This window comes from Polypterus senegalus, chromosome 4 (genome assembly GCF_016835505.1).
Source record: "Polypterus senegalus isolate Bchr_013 chromosome 4, ASM1683550v1, whole genome shotgun sequence".
NCBI classification, from domain to species: domain Eukaryota; kingdom Metazoa; phylum Chordata; class Cladistia; order Polypteriformes; family Polypteridae; genus Polypterus; species Polypterus senegalus.
This window is the reverse complement of record NC_053157.1, coordinates 197276814-197294094: the sequence shown is the minus strand read 5'-3', so window position 1 is coordinate 197294094 and position 17281 is coordinate 197276814. Positions and strand designations below refer to the sequence as shown.

At 37.7% G+C, this 17281-nt stretch overlaps 2 protein-coding genes across 2 annotated transcripts in view; one reads left to right on the top strand and one right to left on the bottom strand.

Moving 5' to 3' along the window:
• The window catches only part of LOC120527905 (mitochondria-eating protein-like), an 84053-nt gene extending 69626 nt beyond the window's left edge, over positions 1-14427 (top strand). The window contains exon 12 of the mRNA XM_039751844.1: positions 13536-14427. The gene's annotated coding sequence lies outside the window, so the exon portion shown is untranslated. The remainder of the gene's footprint in view (positions 1-13535) is intronic.
• si:dkey-33c12.3 (uncharacterized protein LOC335380 homolog) lies at positions 10590-17281 on the bottom strand. Its single transcript, XM_039751843.1, has 3 exons — positions 16185-17281; positions 12893-13017; positions 10590-11708 (listed from the first exon to the last, which is right to left on the bottom strand). Exons 1-3 carry the CDS (start codon positions 17178-17180, stop codon positions 11648-11650), a joined length of 1182 nt encoding a protein of 393 aa, XP_039607777.1. The 5' UTR covers positions 17181-17281; the 3' UTR covers positions 10590-11647.

The window sequence follows — 17281 nt, the reverse complement described above, 5'->3', positions numbered from 1 at the left end:
GGAATGTCTCTGTCACGCTGCTATACTGTATGTGTGTCTCTCTCTCGCATGCCTGTGTGTGTGTCTCTCTCTCACGCGCCTGTGAGTGTGTGTGTCTCCCTCGCGTGCCTCTGTGTGTGTGTGTGTCTCTCTCGCGAGCCTGTGTGTGTCTCTCTCTCATGTGGACTGCTGCACAGACGAAAGAAACTGAGGCTGTGTTTAGTGAGTTGTTGCGTGCGGGCACATAAGCAGGCAGTGCACATGCCTTGAGAGCGACAGTGGATGCAGGAGCAGGGTTATAGTTGGTGGGCGGGGCACTGTTGTGTGTATCCCATGACGCGGGAGGAGGGTTAGAGTTTGCGGGCGGGGCTCTGTGAGTTGGCGGGCGTGGCTCTCTGTCTTGCTTGCGCTCAGTGTCTTGAATGCCCAAAGTGAATTATATATATAGACTAGCAAAATACCCATGCTTTGTAGCGGAGAAGTAGTGTGTTAAAGAAGTTATGAAAAAGAAAAGGAAACGTTTTAAAAATAAAGTAACATGATTATCAATGTAATTGTTTTGTCACTGTTATGAGTGTTGCTGTCATATATATATACACACACACACACACACACAAACATATATACATATACATATATACATATCTACATATACACATAGCTACACATACACATATCTATATATATATACATATGCACATCTACATATATATATATATATATATACACATATCAACATATATATACACATACATACATACAGATAAATATACATATATATACACACATATACATATATACATATACACATACATACATACAGATAAATATACATATATATACACACATATACATACACTGTCTGACCAAAAAGAAAGTCGACACCTGGATTTAACTAAGCAAATAGGTACAAGCCTCCTATTGGATAATTACTGCATGGGCGATTATCTTTCAGATGGTAACAAGTTATTTAACCCCAACTGGTGCAATGAGTTGCTTCTCATTTCTTAAACAACCATGTCGAAAGACACATCTTGTGGTCATGGAAAAGATGTTAGTCTGTTTGAGAAGGGTCAAATCATTAGCATGCATCAAGCAGAGAAAACATCTAAGGAGATTGCAGAAACTACTAAAATTGGGTTAAGAACTGTCCAACGCATTGTTAAAAACTGGAAGGATAGTGGGGACCCATCATCTTCGAGGAAGAAATGTGCCAGGAAAAAAATCCTGAATGATCAAATCAAATCAAAGAAAAACAACAGTAGAACTCAGGTCTATGTTTAATAGTGAAAGTAAGAACATTTCCAAACGCACAATGCCAAGGGAACTCAAGGGATTGGGACTGAACAGCTGTGTAGCTGTAAGAAAACCACTAATCAGTGAGGCAAACCGGAAAAAAAGGCTTCAATTTGCTAGGGAGCATAAAGATTGGACTCTGGAGCAATAGAAGAAGGTCATGTGGTCTGATGAGTCCAGATTTACCCTGTTCCAGAGTGATGGGCGCATCAGGGTAAGAAGAGAGGCAGATGAAGTGATGCACCCATCATGCCTAGTGCCTACTGTACAAGCCTGTGGGGGCAGTGCTATGACCTGGGGTTGCTGCAGTTGGTCAGGTCTAGGTTCAGCAACAGTATGTGCTCGAAGAATGAGGTCAGCTGACTACTTAATATACTGAATAACCAGGTTATTCCATCAATGGATTTTTTCTTCCCTGTTAGCATGGGCATATTCCAAGATGACAATGCCAGGATTCATTGGGCTCAAATTGTGAAAGATTGGTTCAGGGAGCATGAAACATCATTTTCACACATGGATTGGCCACCACAGAGTCTAGACCTTAACCCCATTGAGAATCTTTAGGATGTGCTGGAGAAGGCTTTGCGCAACGGTCAGACTCTACCATCATCAATGCAAGATCTTGGTGAAAAATTAAATTAAACACTGGATGGAACTAAATCTTGTGACATTGAAGAAGCTTATCGAAACAATGCCACAGTGAATGTGTGCCGTAATCAAAGCTAAAGGCAGTCCAATGAAATATTAAAGTGTGAGACCTTTTTTTTTGGTGGCGACTTTTTTTTTGGCCAGGCAGTGTATATATACATATATATACAGATCTACACATATATACATATCTACATATATACACACATATATATATATACAGATCTACACATATATACATATCTACATATATACACACATATATATATATACAGATCTACACATATATACATATCTACATATATACACACATATATATATATACATATCCATATATATATATATATATATCTACATATATACAGGTATACTGTATATAGCAAAATCCCCGCGCTTCGCAGTGACGAAGTACTGCTTTTAAATTTTTATTAAGAAAAAAGAAAACCTTTTTAAACTGAGGGAAAATATACCAATAACTATCTGTTAAGGATCTCTTTGTATACCACGATGTCAGTTCAGCACTCCGGTTGTAATATGACCAAGCTGTGCACTGAGCTTACTTTTGAGAATGCAACGTATATTTGTCCAGGAGAAAAGCAATGTTGCCTCAAATCAATGGCAACCTTTTGTAGGGTCTGTCCCTGAGACTTATTAATTGTCATCGCGAAGCAGAGCCTTCCGGGAAATTTGAGGCATTTGAATTGAAATGGGAGATCAGAGGGTATAACGGTGATGCCAGAAATACATTCAGAGTGTGGCGCTCTGCTGTTTTTTTGTGTAGCTGCCTTCACACAGCTTCTCTGCTGCTTTATAAACGAACGCCATATCAGGCGGTCGTTTCTCCTTGCTTCGCGGTTCTGTACTGTTTTATTGTTCATTTATTACGATTGCTATAGTTATTGTGTAGCTATTTGAGACTTACTGTACTTTACTGTTCAGGTACCCATTTCCTTTATTTAATCCGCAGCTTGTACGCTATTTTTTGTTCGTTTATTATGATTATAGATATTTATTGATTCCCTTCTTTAGCTGACTGTCTGCTCATATAAGGCGCTCCGCTGGTTTTTTGTGAAGCAGCTTTTACACAGCTTCTCCACTGTTTTATAAACGAACGACATATAAGGCCATCCTTTTTCCTTGCTACGCCAAGGAAGCTGCCTTTTTATTTAATCCACGGGTTCTCCGCTGTTTTATTGTTCGCTTATTACGATTGTTATAGTTCTCTTTATATAGCACGTTGTCAGTTCAGCACTTCGGTTGTAATATGACGAAGCTGCGCAAGCTCACTCTTGAGAATGCAACGTATAGTTGTCCAGGAGAAAAGCAATCTTGCCTGAAATCAATGGCAAACTTTTGTAGGGTCTGTCCCTGAGACTTATTACTTCTCATCGCGAAGCAGAGCCTTACTGGAAATTGGAGGCATCTGAATTGAAATGGGAGATCAGAGGGTATAAAGGGGACACGAGGAATACATTGAGTATGGAGAAACTCTAGAGGCAGCGTGTGTATTAACTTCTGGATTTTTCTGTGAGTATTTGGTGGCAGCGTGACGAAGTTGCTTCCGCAAGACCGTGTTAGCTGTGGAGCTCAGCTCGCAGCATATTCTTTTCCCACCTTGTCAATTGTGTAATGCATTTTTTGAACAGGTGTGATGCATGGAAGTGATCACTCGTACTGCGTTCAGTCAGTTCAGCTGCTCTCTTGTGTGATGTTGCGATGTCCACAGCTTTATTTAATGTTAGCTAAGACCCGGCACTTAAAAGTTTCTCGCTACAGCAATTTTAACTCCGTTACAAAGTGATCCAAAGTCTCGTTTATACCTTGTGTCTTCTCATTAAACTTGTATGTAGTGAATAAAGTATTCGACGAAGGCATGACAAATGGCAGCAGGAGCGTGTCCATTAACTTAATTTAAACTTACGGTTTACACCGTGCTTTGTTTCCGCAGTAGCTGCACTTGTGAATAAGCTTGTATGCATTTTTCTTCAGCACTCTTTGGGCGCTCTTCCTTCTTTTCTGCGTACTACGTTCACAGTCAGTTCACGTGATTACGTGGGAGGCGTGATGATGTGACACGCAGCTCCGCCCTCCACAGCCATTGAGCTAAATTCCATTACAGTATGTGGAGAAAAATAGGTTCCAGTTATGACCATTACACAAAAAATTTCAAAATGAAACCTGCCCAACTTTTGTAAGTAAGCTGTAAGGAATAAGCCTGCCGAATTTCAGCCTTCTACCTACACAGGAAGTCGGAGAATTAGTGAGTGAGTGAGTGAGTCAGTGAGGGCTTTGTCTTTTATTAGTATAGATAGTTTTTTCTAATCTATGAGGAGTTGATTTTAAAAATAGTTGAATTTAAAACCACAAAAGTAAAGAATATTAATAAACCCATGACAGTTGTTTCCATGCTTCTATAAATATAAATGGTTTACAGAGTAATAACTGGTCATCATAACCTTATACTGCACAGAACAAAGAATAATTAATATAAAATGAAAAATTCAGATGTGTCAGTAGGCTTTGCACCCTGGTAACCAAGTTACCTGAACTATTCTATAACATTTCAGTAATTATTTACCACTCTGATGCTGATCTTTCTGATCATAAAATAGGTTGTTACACAATTGACAAGAACAATTCATAATTAATTGCAGGGTTATGGTATTTGAGCGGTGCTCTAGAGTGCCTCTTTCTCTTGCAAGATTTGACTCAAAAACTAATCAGCACATCATCATCTCATAACAGACTTAAGTTTCAACTTTGGTGTTTTTCCATCCAGCCATTTTAGCTCTAGACCATCCTCAAGAAACTGTGGCACACACACACAAACACACACACACAGACAAACACCTATCATCAAGATATCAATGTTTTCAGTATCATGGGACCCTAAAACGTCGCGATCAGTCAAAAACCGGAGATCTAAATTTTTGACGAATCTAAAGCTTGCGCTCTTCACTTACAGACGATAGGTTATGGTGGGGAGGGTGCAAAGCAAAAAATTATATTACATTGATATATTATATAAATTGCAATATTATTTACTCTTTGATTTTTCTTGGGATTAAGATTGCATACAAGTAGTCTGAACTATCATTATTTTAATTATTATTAACCTGCAGAGATCACTTGTAGATATATAAGATTTACCTGCTATTAACTACTCCACCTTCCCTCAATCATTTCAGCTGGTTCTCTTTGATCTGCAAGAGCAGTAGGTCTATGCTGAGGCTCTCCTAAATTATTGCATTCCTGACTGTCTTGGATAGTAATCAAGACATCTGTGGAGAAACTTAATTTCAAGTACTTACATTTAAAATGTTATCTTTTCCTGGCTGCAATGGTAAATTACTTGGTCTTTCTTGCAATTTGTCTTGTATATGTTACACATCTGTGCTGCTGTTTAGTCCATCTTTTAAAATGATTTTGATCTACTCTAATTTTTATATTGGGCTGACACATTTATCTAAGGAAACTTACAACATTTGAGATAGAATTGGCTACATGTCTTTTGTTTGTCCTGTTGGAACACAGGCAGGTGTTTTGACTGGTTCATGGTCACAGTGTCAGTAGCAGGAATTGAAGGGTTTGAAGTCCACAGCCTTAACCACTACACCACACTTCCTGCTATATGAACCATTAGTTTTAGGACCACAGACAATAAAGTAATTCAGCACAAATGTTAATCTTGTTCTGCATTTCTGTAACAGTGAGCGGGATTGCTACAGGATAGTAGACAACCCAGATGAGAAACAACATATTGGCCAAGTGTCCAAGGTGTGTAACAGAACCTTGGGTTCTACAAACCCCCAAGTCACTAGCTGACAGCAGCTGCAGCAGCAGCAGCTGCAGCTTACTCAACTGGAAGAACCAGCCTACTATAATAAAATGGGAAAGGAATATCCTGTGTTGCTACAGGTATCCATTCTACTGCAAAGGCTCCTGAGAATGGTAGTTTTATGTTTGGCCCAGATGTTCTTCCTTTCAAAGTGGAATGACACCAAATTACTCCATGGTGTAGGCTCCACCTCCTCAGTGAGACAAGCTTAGAAGAGCTTTCCTGTTGAAGAGGAAGCAGAGGCCTGTTTATTATAGAAGGAGAGGTCTGGGAGGCAGAAAGAAGTTTACTTCTTCTGAGGTTTGGGTAGCTGGCTCAACTGCGCTTAGAAAGGTCTAGAGGGGAATAATGTTTGTTGCTTTGTTTACTTTCTGTTATTTTTCCATTATGTTACAAACTAAGGAGTTCCTAAGCACATAGAGTCCTGAAGATGCTTAAATGCAAATCTATCTATCTATCTATCTATCTATCTATCTATCTATCTATCTATCTTACAGCATCATTTTCCTTGTCCGCATTGTCATGTAGAGTGCATGAGACATTGTTCTTGAAGGCCAGCACCTCAGGTAACCTTTCTCACTGCTACTGTCTTCTGAGATTCCAAGCTAAATTGGAAATGTAAGACACATTAAACTCAATGACATCTTCTGTTCTCTTACTAATGGCCTATCAAACCACTGCATATGAAAGAACATTATAAAAATTAGGTACAAATTATCCATCTTTGCTAAAGAACCTGACCGGTTGACTCTGATAATTTTGTATATGGTTTCTTTGTTTGCAGCCCATTCCAGATTTCATTCCAGTTGCAACCTGAGTTACTCACTTACCTGCAGCACCTTCAGTTGTACTCCTTTGATGGAGACTGCAGTTAAGGAAACCTTATCTCTTAGGTATTAGTAATGTTGAGCTGCAGACTGTTCAATCTGAACCACTCAATAAAGTAATTGACCAGGCTTTTATAATCCTCCTCCTCCTCATGTAACTGTCCACCACTTACATAACCCAAGACTGAAAAGTCTTCTGAAAATTTCTACTAGCTTGCTTTAGAGTTATTTTTAAAGTTAATGTTTAAAGGATAAACACGAAGGGAGGTCAGATAGTACTTTGGCGATGCCCCTGTGTTGATGAGCTCCCGTTCTCAAAACAAGCTCTGTAACCTCATAAACCAAGGAGTGCCTGTCAAGTGATCAGGAACCCATGTCACTATCGGGGCTTATCTCGCAGACATATTGGAGTTAACAACACTAGAGAAGTAAGAAAGAACAATCCTCAGATATAGTCAGCAGTAGGCAAAGCAAAGCAGATACTGTTTTAATACTGCCGCCAACAATTGAATATGCTTGATAAGCAAACTGCAAGGAGTCCACTACCGTTATCACTTGGAGTTGGATGTAATTAAGTGCATGACTCTCCATGACTTTAATAATGTTAAACTTGTCTAAATCATCATGTACAACCACCGTTTACCTGAAAACAGGTGGCTCAAGTCCCAATAATATTATTGCATGTTTTGAAATACAACAATAAATATGCAAGAATGGATCCAAGCGAAAACAGGAAATAGAGGACAAAACTTATGTAAGACTGGAAAAATCTAAAGATTTTCATTACAACCACATGTAAGAACAATGTTGACAGATCTATGTGGCTATTCAACCAAAGGGTCACATTACATTGTTAGAACATTATTAGAACCATTCAGCCTAAAAAAGCTTGCCTGTACTATCCACTTAATTCTCCCAAAATAACAGAGCTATTCAGAGTTGTAAACTTGCAGTTTGATTTTGTTTGAGTTATAGACCTTTGGAAGATGAGAATATTCAATGCTTATCACTTTTATTTTGAGAAATGTTAATAAAATATTTTTTATATGCTATGGCAAGTGCAATATGTTGTAGGCACTGTGACAGATGTCTGGGGACATTGCCCCACCGGGATGGCGGAAGTTGGGAAGGACAGGGAGAGGGGGCAGTATTTTCCCCAGAACATGAAAGGGCAACCTTCCTGGTTTGCATGGGGGCCATGGAGCCGGGACACTGAACCCTGTGGGAGGACGTGGCCACCGCCAGGGGGCACCCTTAGACATCTCCAGAATGGTGGTCGATAGTACTTCCGCCACACCCGGAAGTGCTGCCGGATTTTAATCAAGAAACACCTGGAGCACTTCTGGGTGTTGTATAAAGGAGGCCACCGCACTCCACTCAAGGCTAGAGTCGGGAGGGAGAAGACGGGGAGCCTGAGTCAGCAGGAGGAGGTGGCCGAAGAGATGAAAGAAAGAAAGAAAGAAAGAAAGAAAGAAAGAAAGAAAGAAAGAAAGAAACTGAGTTGGCCAGTTTAGGCATTGTGGTACTGTGTATTGGAGCAAGATAAATAAAAGCATGTGTCTGTCTGTGGCCGGGCTGGTTTATCACAGCACCAAAACACTAGCTACAGTACATCTAATTGTAGAGGTGTTTTTCAAGGTGCTTACATCGTGGTCCTGTCCAATCATGTGTTTGAAACACTGTGCCAGTAAACGTCATACATTAAATAATTCTGATTAGGTATCACTGTATTGAACTGGGAACTGTCAAAGACACTGCACCTACTTTAGCAAAGATTTCATTAGGGTCAGAAAAAGAACAAGTTTTACTGAAGCCACCTTGTGGGACTAACTTTTGAAGCAGCATGACCTTCATTGCAGATTTGAACTGTTCAATTGAAAGGAATTCTATTGTGGCTCTTCACAAATTGTCTTATACATCGTTAAACGTATTTGCTAAATACAGCAGAAGTCACACACAGATTCTGTAGGCATTCCACTTCACTCCTACATCCATAAGGTGTTCAGTTTGCATTGATTGGACTTTCTCATGTGAATGTGTGGGTGAAGTGCCCTGCCTGCTGTGGACTCACGCCCCATCCAATGATGGGACCTGTTGCTGGTGGAACAGGCCCTCACAATCCTAAACTGGAATAAACTGATTAAGAAAATGGATGGAAAAAATGTATGAAGATGTAGACAGATGATACACTACTTACTAGCTTGTGGTCTCATTTTACTCAACTGGAAGAACCAGCCTATTATAATAAAATGGGAGAGGAATATCCTGTGTTGCTTAAAGATAAATAAAGGGAAATATATCTATAAGTGACATTTCAAAATTTGCCAGTATATTATTGCTTGCACTTAGCATTCTAAGTAATCTTTGAACATGATCAGCTAATTTTACGTTTCTAACTGGGTACTTCTTACTATACTGTCTCCTGTTTTCTTCCTCCTATATTTGGTTTTGCAGGGGACTGTAAATAAGAAAACTCAAACATTTGTGGCTGTCTGGTGTATTGACTTGCTCTGTGAGTTTTGTATTAACACTCAGAAAACCAATATTATTTAAACAAAGTAAAATGGATACCTGCTTATCATGATATTTAGCTTTGGATACGCTGCCCTTGGATTCCCTGATGATTTCCATTCTGAATTTTGTAACTTGTTGGCCGAGGTCTCCAGTACTCTTGATTGTGTCAGGCTTGTCTTGACTTTTTTACTACAGTTTGTTTGTGGTTCTGCAGTTAGCTGATTGACGTATATCATTTATGTTAATTACTTACTATTTTTGTTTTTGACGTATGTGAACAAATCTGTACCCATATATGTGATAGCTCAGCATTTAGCGAGTGGTATAATCTATTCTTGCCTTGAGAGTTGTTGTGACACTCTGTGCCTGCACTTTGTGAGGAGTGCTGTGCAAGAACAAAGTAGTGTGTACTATTGTATTGCATTTCTGAGGTGGCCGATGATAGATTGGCCATGTACTTGTGTTCTATTTTGTGCATTGTATTTACCACATTTTTTGACACCCATTGTACAACCAACTTACTAGGAAGGCAGACTCTCTCTGAATTGCCTTTCCCAAGATTTTTTCCACTTTTTTTCTACAAGGTTTTTTGTGTCAAATGAGCTGAGTCCCGAATGAGGCACATTGCCTGCATTGCGAGGGAGGGTCAATTATGGCACTGTTATGACATTACGGCCATGTGGCGTGATTCCCTGAGGGTGATCCAACTCACAGGATCCTCAGTGGCTGGACCAGGCCAAGGGGATGCCCACGTAACACCTGGCTGATCATTTCCGGAGGATGGGAATGGGCCGCATGTCTGCCTGGGGGGTTACCAACCAAGATCCCGAGTTGTTTTGTCATTTGGTGGGTGTGGCAACACATTGTACCAGTGCATGCCCCACAACTTGACTTGAACTGACTTAGGGAGTCAAGGCTGGGAGGCTGTCAAAGAACAGGGCATATTAAAACCCATTGAAGCATTCCTTGTGTTATTTAGGGCTTTAAAAGAAATAAATTGTTGTTTTCATACTGTGGACAGAGCATTTTTGCAACAGATTTGAGTAAGTGTAGTTGTGTGAGTGATCTCGGGTAAAAGGGCATCTTGTCCAAGGTTGGTTCCCGCGTCACGTTTTACTCTCCCAGGACAACCACAGGCTCCCAGCAACACTAAACTGGATAAATGGATCAGAAAATAAATACCTGAATGAATGGATAGATTGACTGATTTTATCTTTTTAAATATTTGCCAGCTAAATAAGGTTTACTTCTTACCACTGAATTCATTTGTAAGATCAGTGATGTCTAAGGTCTTCTCTTAGACTCTGGAAATAAGCAAATGGAGCAAATAAATATCCAGTAACACAACAAAGATGGTGTGTTTAGGGGTGGTGCTTACTATGAATGGCATGATATAATTTGGCACTTCATAACCAGAAGATGGGTGGATTAGATCACAAAGAAAAAACTAATAATTGACAAAACATTAGAAAGCAAGACAGTTGGCAATCAATGCTATTCTTAATTTTATTTAGTAGGCCATGGCCATATTATACATATAATCAGACATATTGGGTGCATTTTATTATTATTATTATTTTTGTATCATTACATATTCTTACAGATGTGAAGCACCATCCAGATCAACAATCAGCACAAAAGAAAGCACCATCTTATACTTGTGTTCCACTGAAATTATACCACAGAAGTCGCCTTTTTGTTTTTGTGCGACTTCATTATTATGAATTCTACATCATGAGCATTATAACCGTGAAATCAAATGCAAAGCTCCCAATGGACAGGTGGGCAGGATAACAGAAACATTAGCATTTCTTTTTGTTGCATACAGTACAGTCATTTGGATAATTTTATATCATATGTGGACTCATTCTTTAATTAAACGGTTTTGAGTTTCTTAATATTGAATTGATTGTATTTGAAATTGTTTTTTTGCTAATTCTAGTCCAAATCATTGGTTTTTACATCACAATGCAGTTATTTAGCAAGGCATTTAAGCAGAACAGAATGTCAAGAGATATGATTGTGCCACTGGTACTCCTAATTTTTTTTTTTTGTAAATTTTCTTTATGTTTTAACTACTTCTATGCTAATGGAGAGAACAGGACAGGCAAATGAAGAACAATGTCCTGTTGACACAATGAACATTCAGGAGAAAGCATATAACTGTTTAACAATTTATCATAGATAACCCATGGCTCTTTTAATATATTTAAACTATATGATGTTGTAAATAGCTCTGCTAGTTAGGACTCTGGACAATATCAGCCTCATTAAATAAATATTTTTTCCAAATAATTACATTCATCTCAAATTCTGCTCCGATTTTTTCTTTAATCATGAGGTTCAAGTGCCAAATGAAACCAAAAGAATATTGTGCCCCAAGTTAAATGAAATTCCTATCCCTTAATGGAGGTACTGAAAATCTATCTCATCCCAGTTTCCTCTTAGCCTTCAGAGTTTGTGTGGAGAAGAAGGGGGACTTTGTAAAGGACCTCTTGTTGAGTAGTTTAACAAGGGCGCAACTGACTTTTGTGTTGGTTACTGCTTAAGTGAGAGCTGGCAATGAAGAAAAACTCAGCCTGATCTCTTCGCCTTCCAGAAGTTTCCTGCAAAGAAAACAAACAAAATCATATTTTTTTTTGTTTTACATCAGAAGTTGATGCAGATATTCTACATAAGTGGTGATTTTCCCGCTTCAGGTATGTGTCTACTTGCTCATGGCGTGCCTCCTGCCTCTTTATTATAGAATAATTATTAAAATATTTGCTTGACATATTTCATTTACCCTCCTCTAAGAACAGACGGACTTTTTCATCAAAATGCTTTAGATGGACCTGTTAAGATTATTGTGGTGTAATTGCATAATTCAAAATTTTAAAAAAATTGGCAGTCTATTCAAGTAATTTCTGGTGCTATTGGACCACCAACAGTCCAAAGCCTGAAATCAATGAAGCCAAAATTGTGAAAATGTTTGGGGACTGTCAAGCCTTCATACTGGTTGGGTATATGCAAAGTTTAGATGGAGCAGAATTAGAGGTCAGTTTGGGTTTTACACTTGTTTATTGAGCAGTGCCACGTACATGGACAGATAAATGAGATAAAGAGGAGTAGCATCATTATGTGGTTTAAGATGAAAGTGAAAAAATAAAAACATCAATGGGATGACTGCTCTTTAGTGCATAGTGCATACAATATATCATTCAGTTCTAGTTGATTTATAGTATGATTAACAGATTCTGCCATGCATATTGTAAACATAATATGCGTTGAGTTTTTCAGTGGCTTACTCTATGGACTTTTCTGGTTTTGCCTATTGGCTGATGTTTTTGTTATTTACCTTTAACACACATGACCAAATCAATGGTCCATCTTGGAATCATCAAGTTCATCTTGACTTTGACACTAAAGAATTTTAAAGCAATGCTCTTTATGTAAGATGCTACATAAAAACAAAGGGAAATTATGTGAAAGGGCAAATAGCTCTGGGCACCACCAAAATTAGTTTTAGGCAATTTTTGGTTGGATTTTAAAGGCAGCTCAAATAGAGTCTATAAATGTAAAATATGATTACAAGGAACTCCTAAAGATAACTTGCATGAATCCATCAAGTGAGTTATACAATGCTGTCACTATGCCAAACAATGAAAGAGAAGTTAACAAAATATAGTAATTCAAGATTCCTACGGTAGATGATTTACTTCCATTATTTCAGTTACACTCAAGCTTGTCAACAGTGTGACTTGCTCAAAACCAAATTGTTCTAGCGAGTGATCACACTTGGGAAACTTACCTATATGCAGCTATTTCGATGTCCAGTGCCATCTTCACATTCAGTAGGTCCTGATACTCTCGCAGGTAACGGGCCATCTCCTGTTTCGCATCATTAATATCTTTCTCTAACTCGTTAATTCTTTCCTAATAGGAAGAAACAAATAAGAGGGTCATTTAGAAGTAGAATATTATAAGAACTCTTAATATGAGTCACCTCACTGGGTACAACAAGTGCTTGGGTCTTCGTAGAGCATTTACACATTTAGTTAATGCATGTATCATGTTTTTCAAATAAATTACTAGGAAAATCTTGAGGGATATACAGTAGTACGTGTACAAATATAATGGAACCAGATACTTTATTCTTTGATGAGGAGATGGTAGGTAAGAAATGGTAGTGTGCAAAAGAAGACTTGATGTGTGCTTTCTATAGTCAACATTGATGTGCTGTGATAGATAGATAGATAGATAGATAGATAGATAGATAGATAGATAGATAGATAGATAGATAGATAGATAGATAGATAGATAGATAGATAGATAGATAGGAAAGGCACTATATTATAGATAGATAAATAGATTGTCATTTGAGGTATGTAATAGCTCCCCAAAACATGAGGGCTTACTTCCACTAACTTTGTTACCTGTTTCTACCTTCACAGCTCCAGGAAGATACCCAGTGAGGGCAACTGACTCTGCTGTTTTCACGCCAAGTCCTATAAAGCCAGTCGCCCTGAAAGGAGGCATCTCATTTTGAGTCAAGCCAGACAAAGGACAGAACTCCGAGTAGAGACTGGATCCGCTCAACCAAGCAGCACTATTCAGTTAAATTGAAGACTACAGCCCTTGTTTACGTTTTGCAGTGTCATCGTGCATTTTTTGTTTCTTTTTGTTGAAAGAATTAAATGGGATGATCTGGTTTGCGTCATAACATTTCTTTGAACCAGGAATTTTGTACTATTTGACCACTAATATATATATACGTGTGTCAAGCCCTTGGGTGTGTGATATTTTGAACTTTTCAATTTATGGACAGAAAAGGGGTGGAAAGTCTTTGCTTTAAACCCTAAAATGAAGGAGATCCAACCAGAGAGAACTAGTAGAATCAGTTCCTCCATGCCTTCAACACTATCGCTTCGAGCCTCAGATGACTGAAGAAGAGCCAAACAGGAAGTCGTTGTCATTAATCAGACTACCACTCTGAGGAGCACATTGTGGTTCAAGAGTGTTGTTTTTTATCCCAGTTTATTTTTTTTAAACATTGGGTATTCAGTTCTGGGGCACCAACAATCTGAGGTCTGAACTTTTTTCTTATCTTCCCTATTTTATATACAATGTGTTCATTATACATTTTTTTTTCTTGGGACACAAATAATTTCCCTCTTGGTTTGTTGTTCAGCAGACTATATACTGTACTTATATTTATTGGTATGTACATTGTTCTATTTATTGATTGCATTCTTTTCAATATTTCCTAGCTGAAGCTCACAAGATCACATTCCACAACTGACTTACTGAGTGACCCTGAGCACTCACTTAACCTCTCTGTATGCTAATTATAAAAGTATTTTTTTCAATAGTGAAATTTATTGTATAAAATAAAAATACTTCATTATAAAGAATACAAATGTAGAATTATTGTTTATGCGCATCAATTATTTAAAAGCAAATTAATGTACATAAATAAAAATAATCACCATAATTTAATAAAGTATTCTTGGTTATCAAAAGAGACATTAATAATGTTATATATTAAGATATAATAAATAAACTAACCACTTCTAGGGTTATTAGACATAAAAATTTACAAGTTTCTGTCTGGCACCAGTTTTAGCATTATCAAGTATAAGCCTATAAACAATGCAATTTTTGTGATATATAATGTATATATATATATATATATATATATATATATATATATATATATATATATATATATATATATATATAGACACACACACACAAGTTTCTGGACAAATTTAGTTATACATTTAAAGAATAAAACACTAATTCAGATTAATGTATCCTTTTATATGGTACAATATTTATACAGTATTATTTTGTATTGTGCTCAGTTTAGTATACTATAATTTCAATATTGTATGCATGTTCATAATAAAAACTACTCTTCAAATATTTACCATATTCTGCATCTCTCTTCATGTACTATATATGTGTAGGTGTGTGTGGGTATAGATAAATAAAGAGAGAGTATAAATAAATGGTGTATGCTTCAAAAATTTGTAGTCATCTGATCAATAGTTTTTTAGGTTAATATACTTTATCATTACATAATGCAGATCACATTTGAAATTTAAGGATATAAATAAATTATTCATGATATATAATTACATGGAAAAAGTGATTTTTTAAAATATATTTTCAGTTTTCCAAGTTTCTAAGCATATAAGAGTGTGCAAACTTCAAATTAAATTAAAGTTCAAAATGACATCATTAAATTAACCAATATTAAATTTCTAGTTAGTAATGGAGGCATGGAAATACATTTTTATGCAAATAAATTTGTGCTACCTGTACAATATCAGCTATTTACAGAGTGTTTACTATGAAAGGCACTATATGAAATAAACCGTCTCTTTGACTGTTATGTTCTTTACTATTATACACACTTTTACTGTATATAAATATGATTATAGCAGTATAAGAAAAACAATAGAATCTAAAAAGATAGTAAATGTGTATATATAAATAATACAATCCCATGGTTCCTATATACCTTAAAATGTCCATCCATCCATCTTCCTAACCCACTTATCTCTGTGATCCTGTCCTATATATTGTACAATATATACTGTACGATGTAACTATGTAAATAAATGCTGTCATAAGCTTGTAAATGAGTGAGCATGACTGTAAGCCTTGCTTTATTATATTTAGAAAAAATCAAAGAATAGTTTTCATAATGTCACTACATAAATATATGAGTGGGGTTTTATATGTACAAATTTAGTGTTATTTTAAGAAAAGAGCAAACAATCCTTTCCTTTCTATAGCACATTTCAATAGTAAGCATCACCTCTGAACACTTTACAAGAAGAGATATTTACAGGTTAGGTAAGTAAGTTGAGGTCAAACAGGGAGTCAGAGAAAGTAAAGATCCTTGTTACTGTTCTGTGATGAAGAATCAAGAACTAATACTGTTGTATTATTTTTTTTAGAATAAATAGTTAAGGTCACAGTTAAGGTCTTGTATTATTATTATCTACCGATACGATTTTTGTATTCAGCATAAACAATATGAGATGTACTTCTGAAATTCTAAATAATGCACACCTTGCGTTACTACATACCTGATATTTTGCTACTTCTCTGGACTGCTTATCCTCTAGACTCTCCAGCTGCTTGTTCAGGGAGTCTATAACATTTCTGAGGGCTTCAATTTCTGAAGACCGGGACTGCAATAGCCGTCTGTACTCCGATGTTTCCTCTCTAATGGACCGGACGGCTTCATTGTTCTTACTGGCTATTTCAGCTACTGTAGCAAACTTGGTCCGGTACCAGTCTTCAGCTGCTTGCATGTTTTTGTTGGCCAGTTTCTCATACTGGCAGCGGATTTCCTTTAGAGCCAAGGAGAGGTCAGGCTTGGCCACTTCCATGTCAACAGTAATATTGGCAGCTTGAATTTGTGCTGACAACTCATTGCTTTCCTCATTGTAGACCTTCTTGAGGAATGCGATCTCTTCCACCAGAGAGTTGATGCTGCCGTCAATGTCACTGTTGGCTAGCACAGCTTTGTCTGCTTCTTCACGGATCTTCTGCAAGGTTTCTTCAGCATCCATTCGGAGGCGGACCTCTTCCTCATACTTGTCTTTCATTTGGGTAAAAACGTCTCGCAAGTGATCCCTCTCAGCTTCCATTCGCATCTTTTCATTTGTCTCAGAATCAAGCAGAGCTCTGAGGTTTCGGATTTCCTGTTCATAGATGAGGTGAAGCCTGGATGGGTCATTCTGTCGCTGACGAAGGGCTTCCAGTTCAACAAGAAGGACTTTGTTTTGCTGTTCCAAGTGATGAACTTTCTCAATGTAGGTGGCAAAGCGGTCATTGAGGTCCACAAGTTGCTCCTTCTCTTTAGCCCTAAGGTTAAGCAGCTCTGTGTTGAGTGTGCTCACCTGGGATAAATCTACCTTCTCAGCATAATCCGGGAGGGAAGACAGGGAAGTGGTCCTAATTGTCCTCTTAACAGAGGGTACAGATCGATGGACTGAATACACTGATGTCGGTTTGGATGTCCGGATGGCCCGGTAGTCCTCCCAGGGCCTGCGGGTGCTATATGGATCATAGCTCATTCTGTTTGCTTTTTTTTTTCCCTTTTTTTTAAAAAGCAGTCCCCCTTTTTCTGCACACCCCACCGCTCCAGTCACTGTCTTACACTGCACCAGCTCAAAAA

Bases quoted from the DNA above. Each gene is read 5' to 3' on its own strand.
- si:dkey-33c12.3 (XM_039751843.1), bottom strand. From the start codon at position 17,180: ATGAGCTATGATCCATATAGCACCCGCAGGCCCTGGGAGGACTACCGG. The intron at 13,018-16,184 runs GTATGTAGTAAC...TCTTCCTATTAG, and splicing joins GAGAAGTAGCAAAATATCAG to GAAAGAATTAACGAGTTAGA. The intron at 11,709-12,892 runs GTAAGTTTCCCA...TTTTCTTTGCAG, and splicing joins ATCGAAATAGCTGCATATAG to GAAACTTCTGGAAGGCGAAG.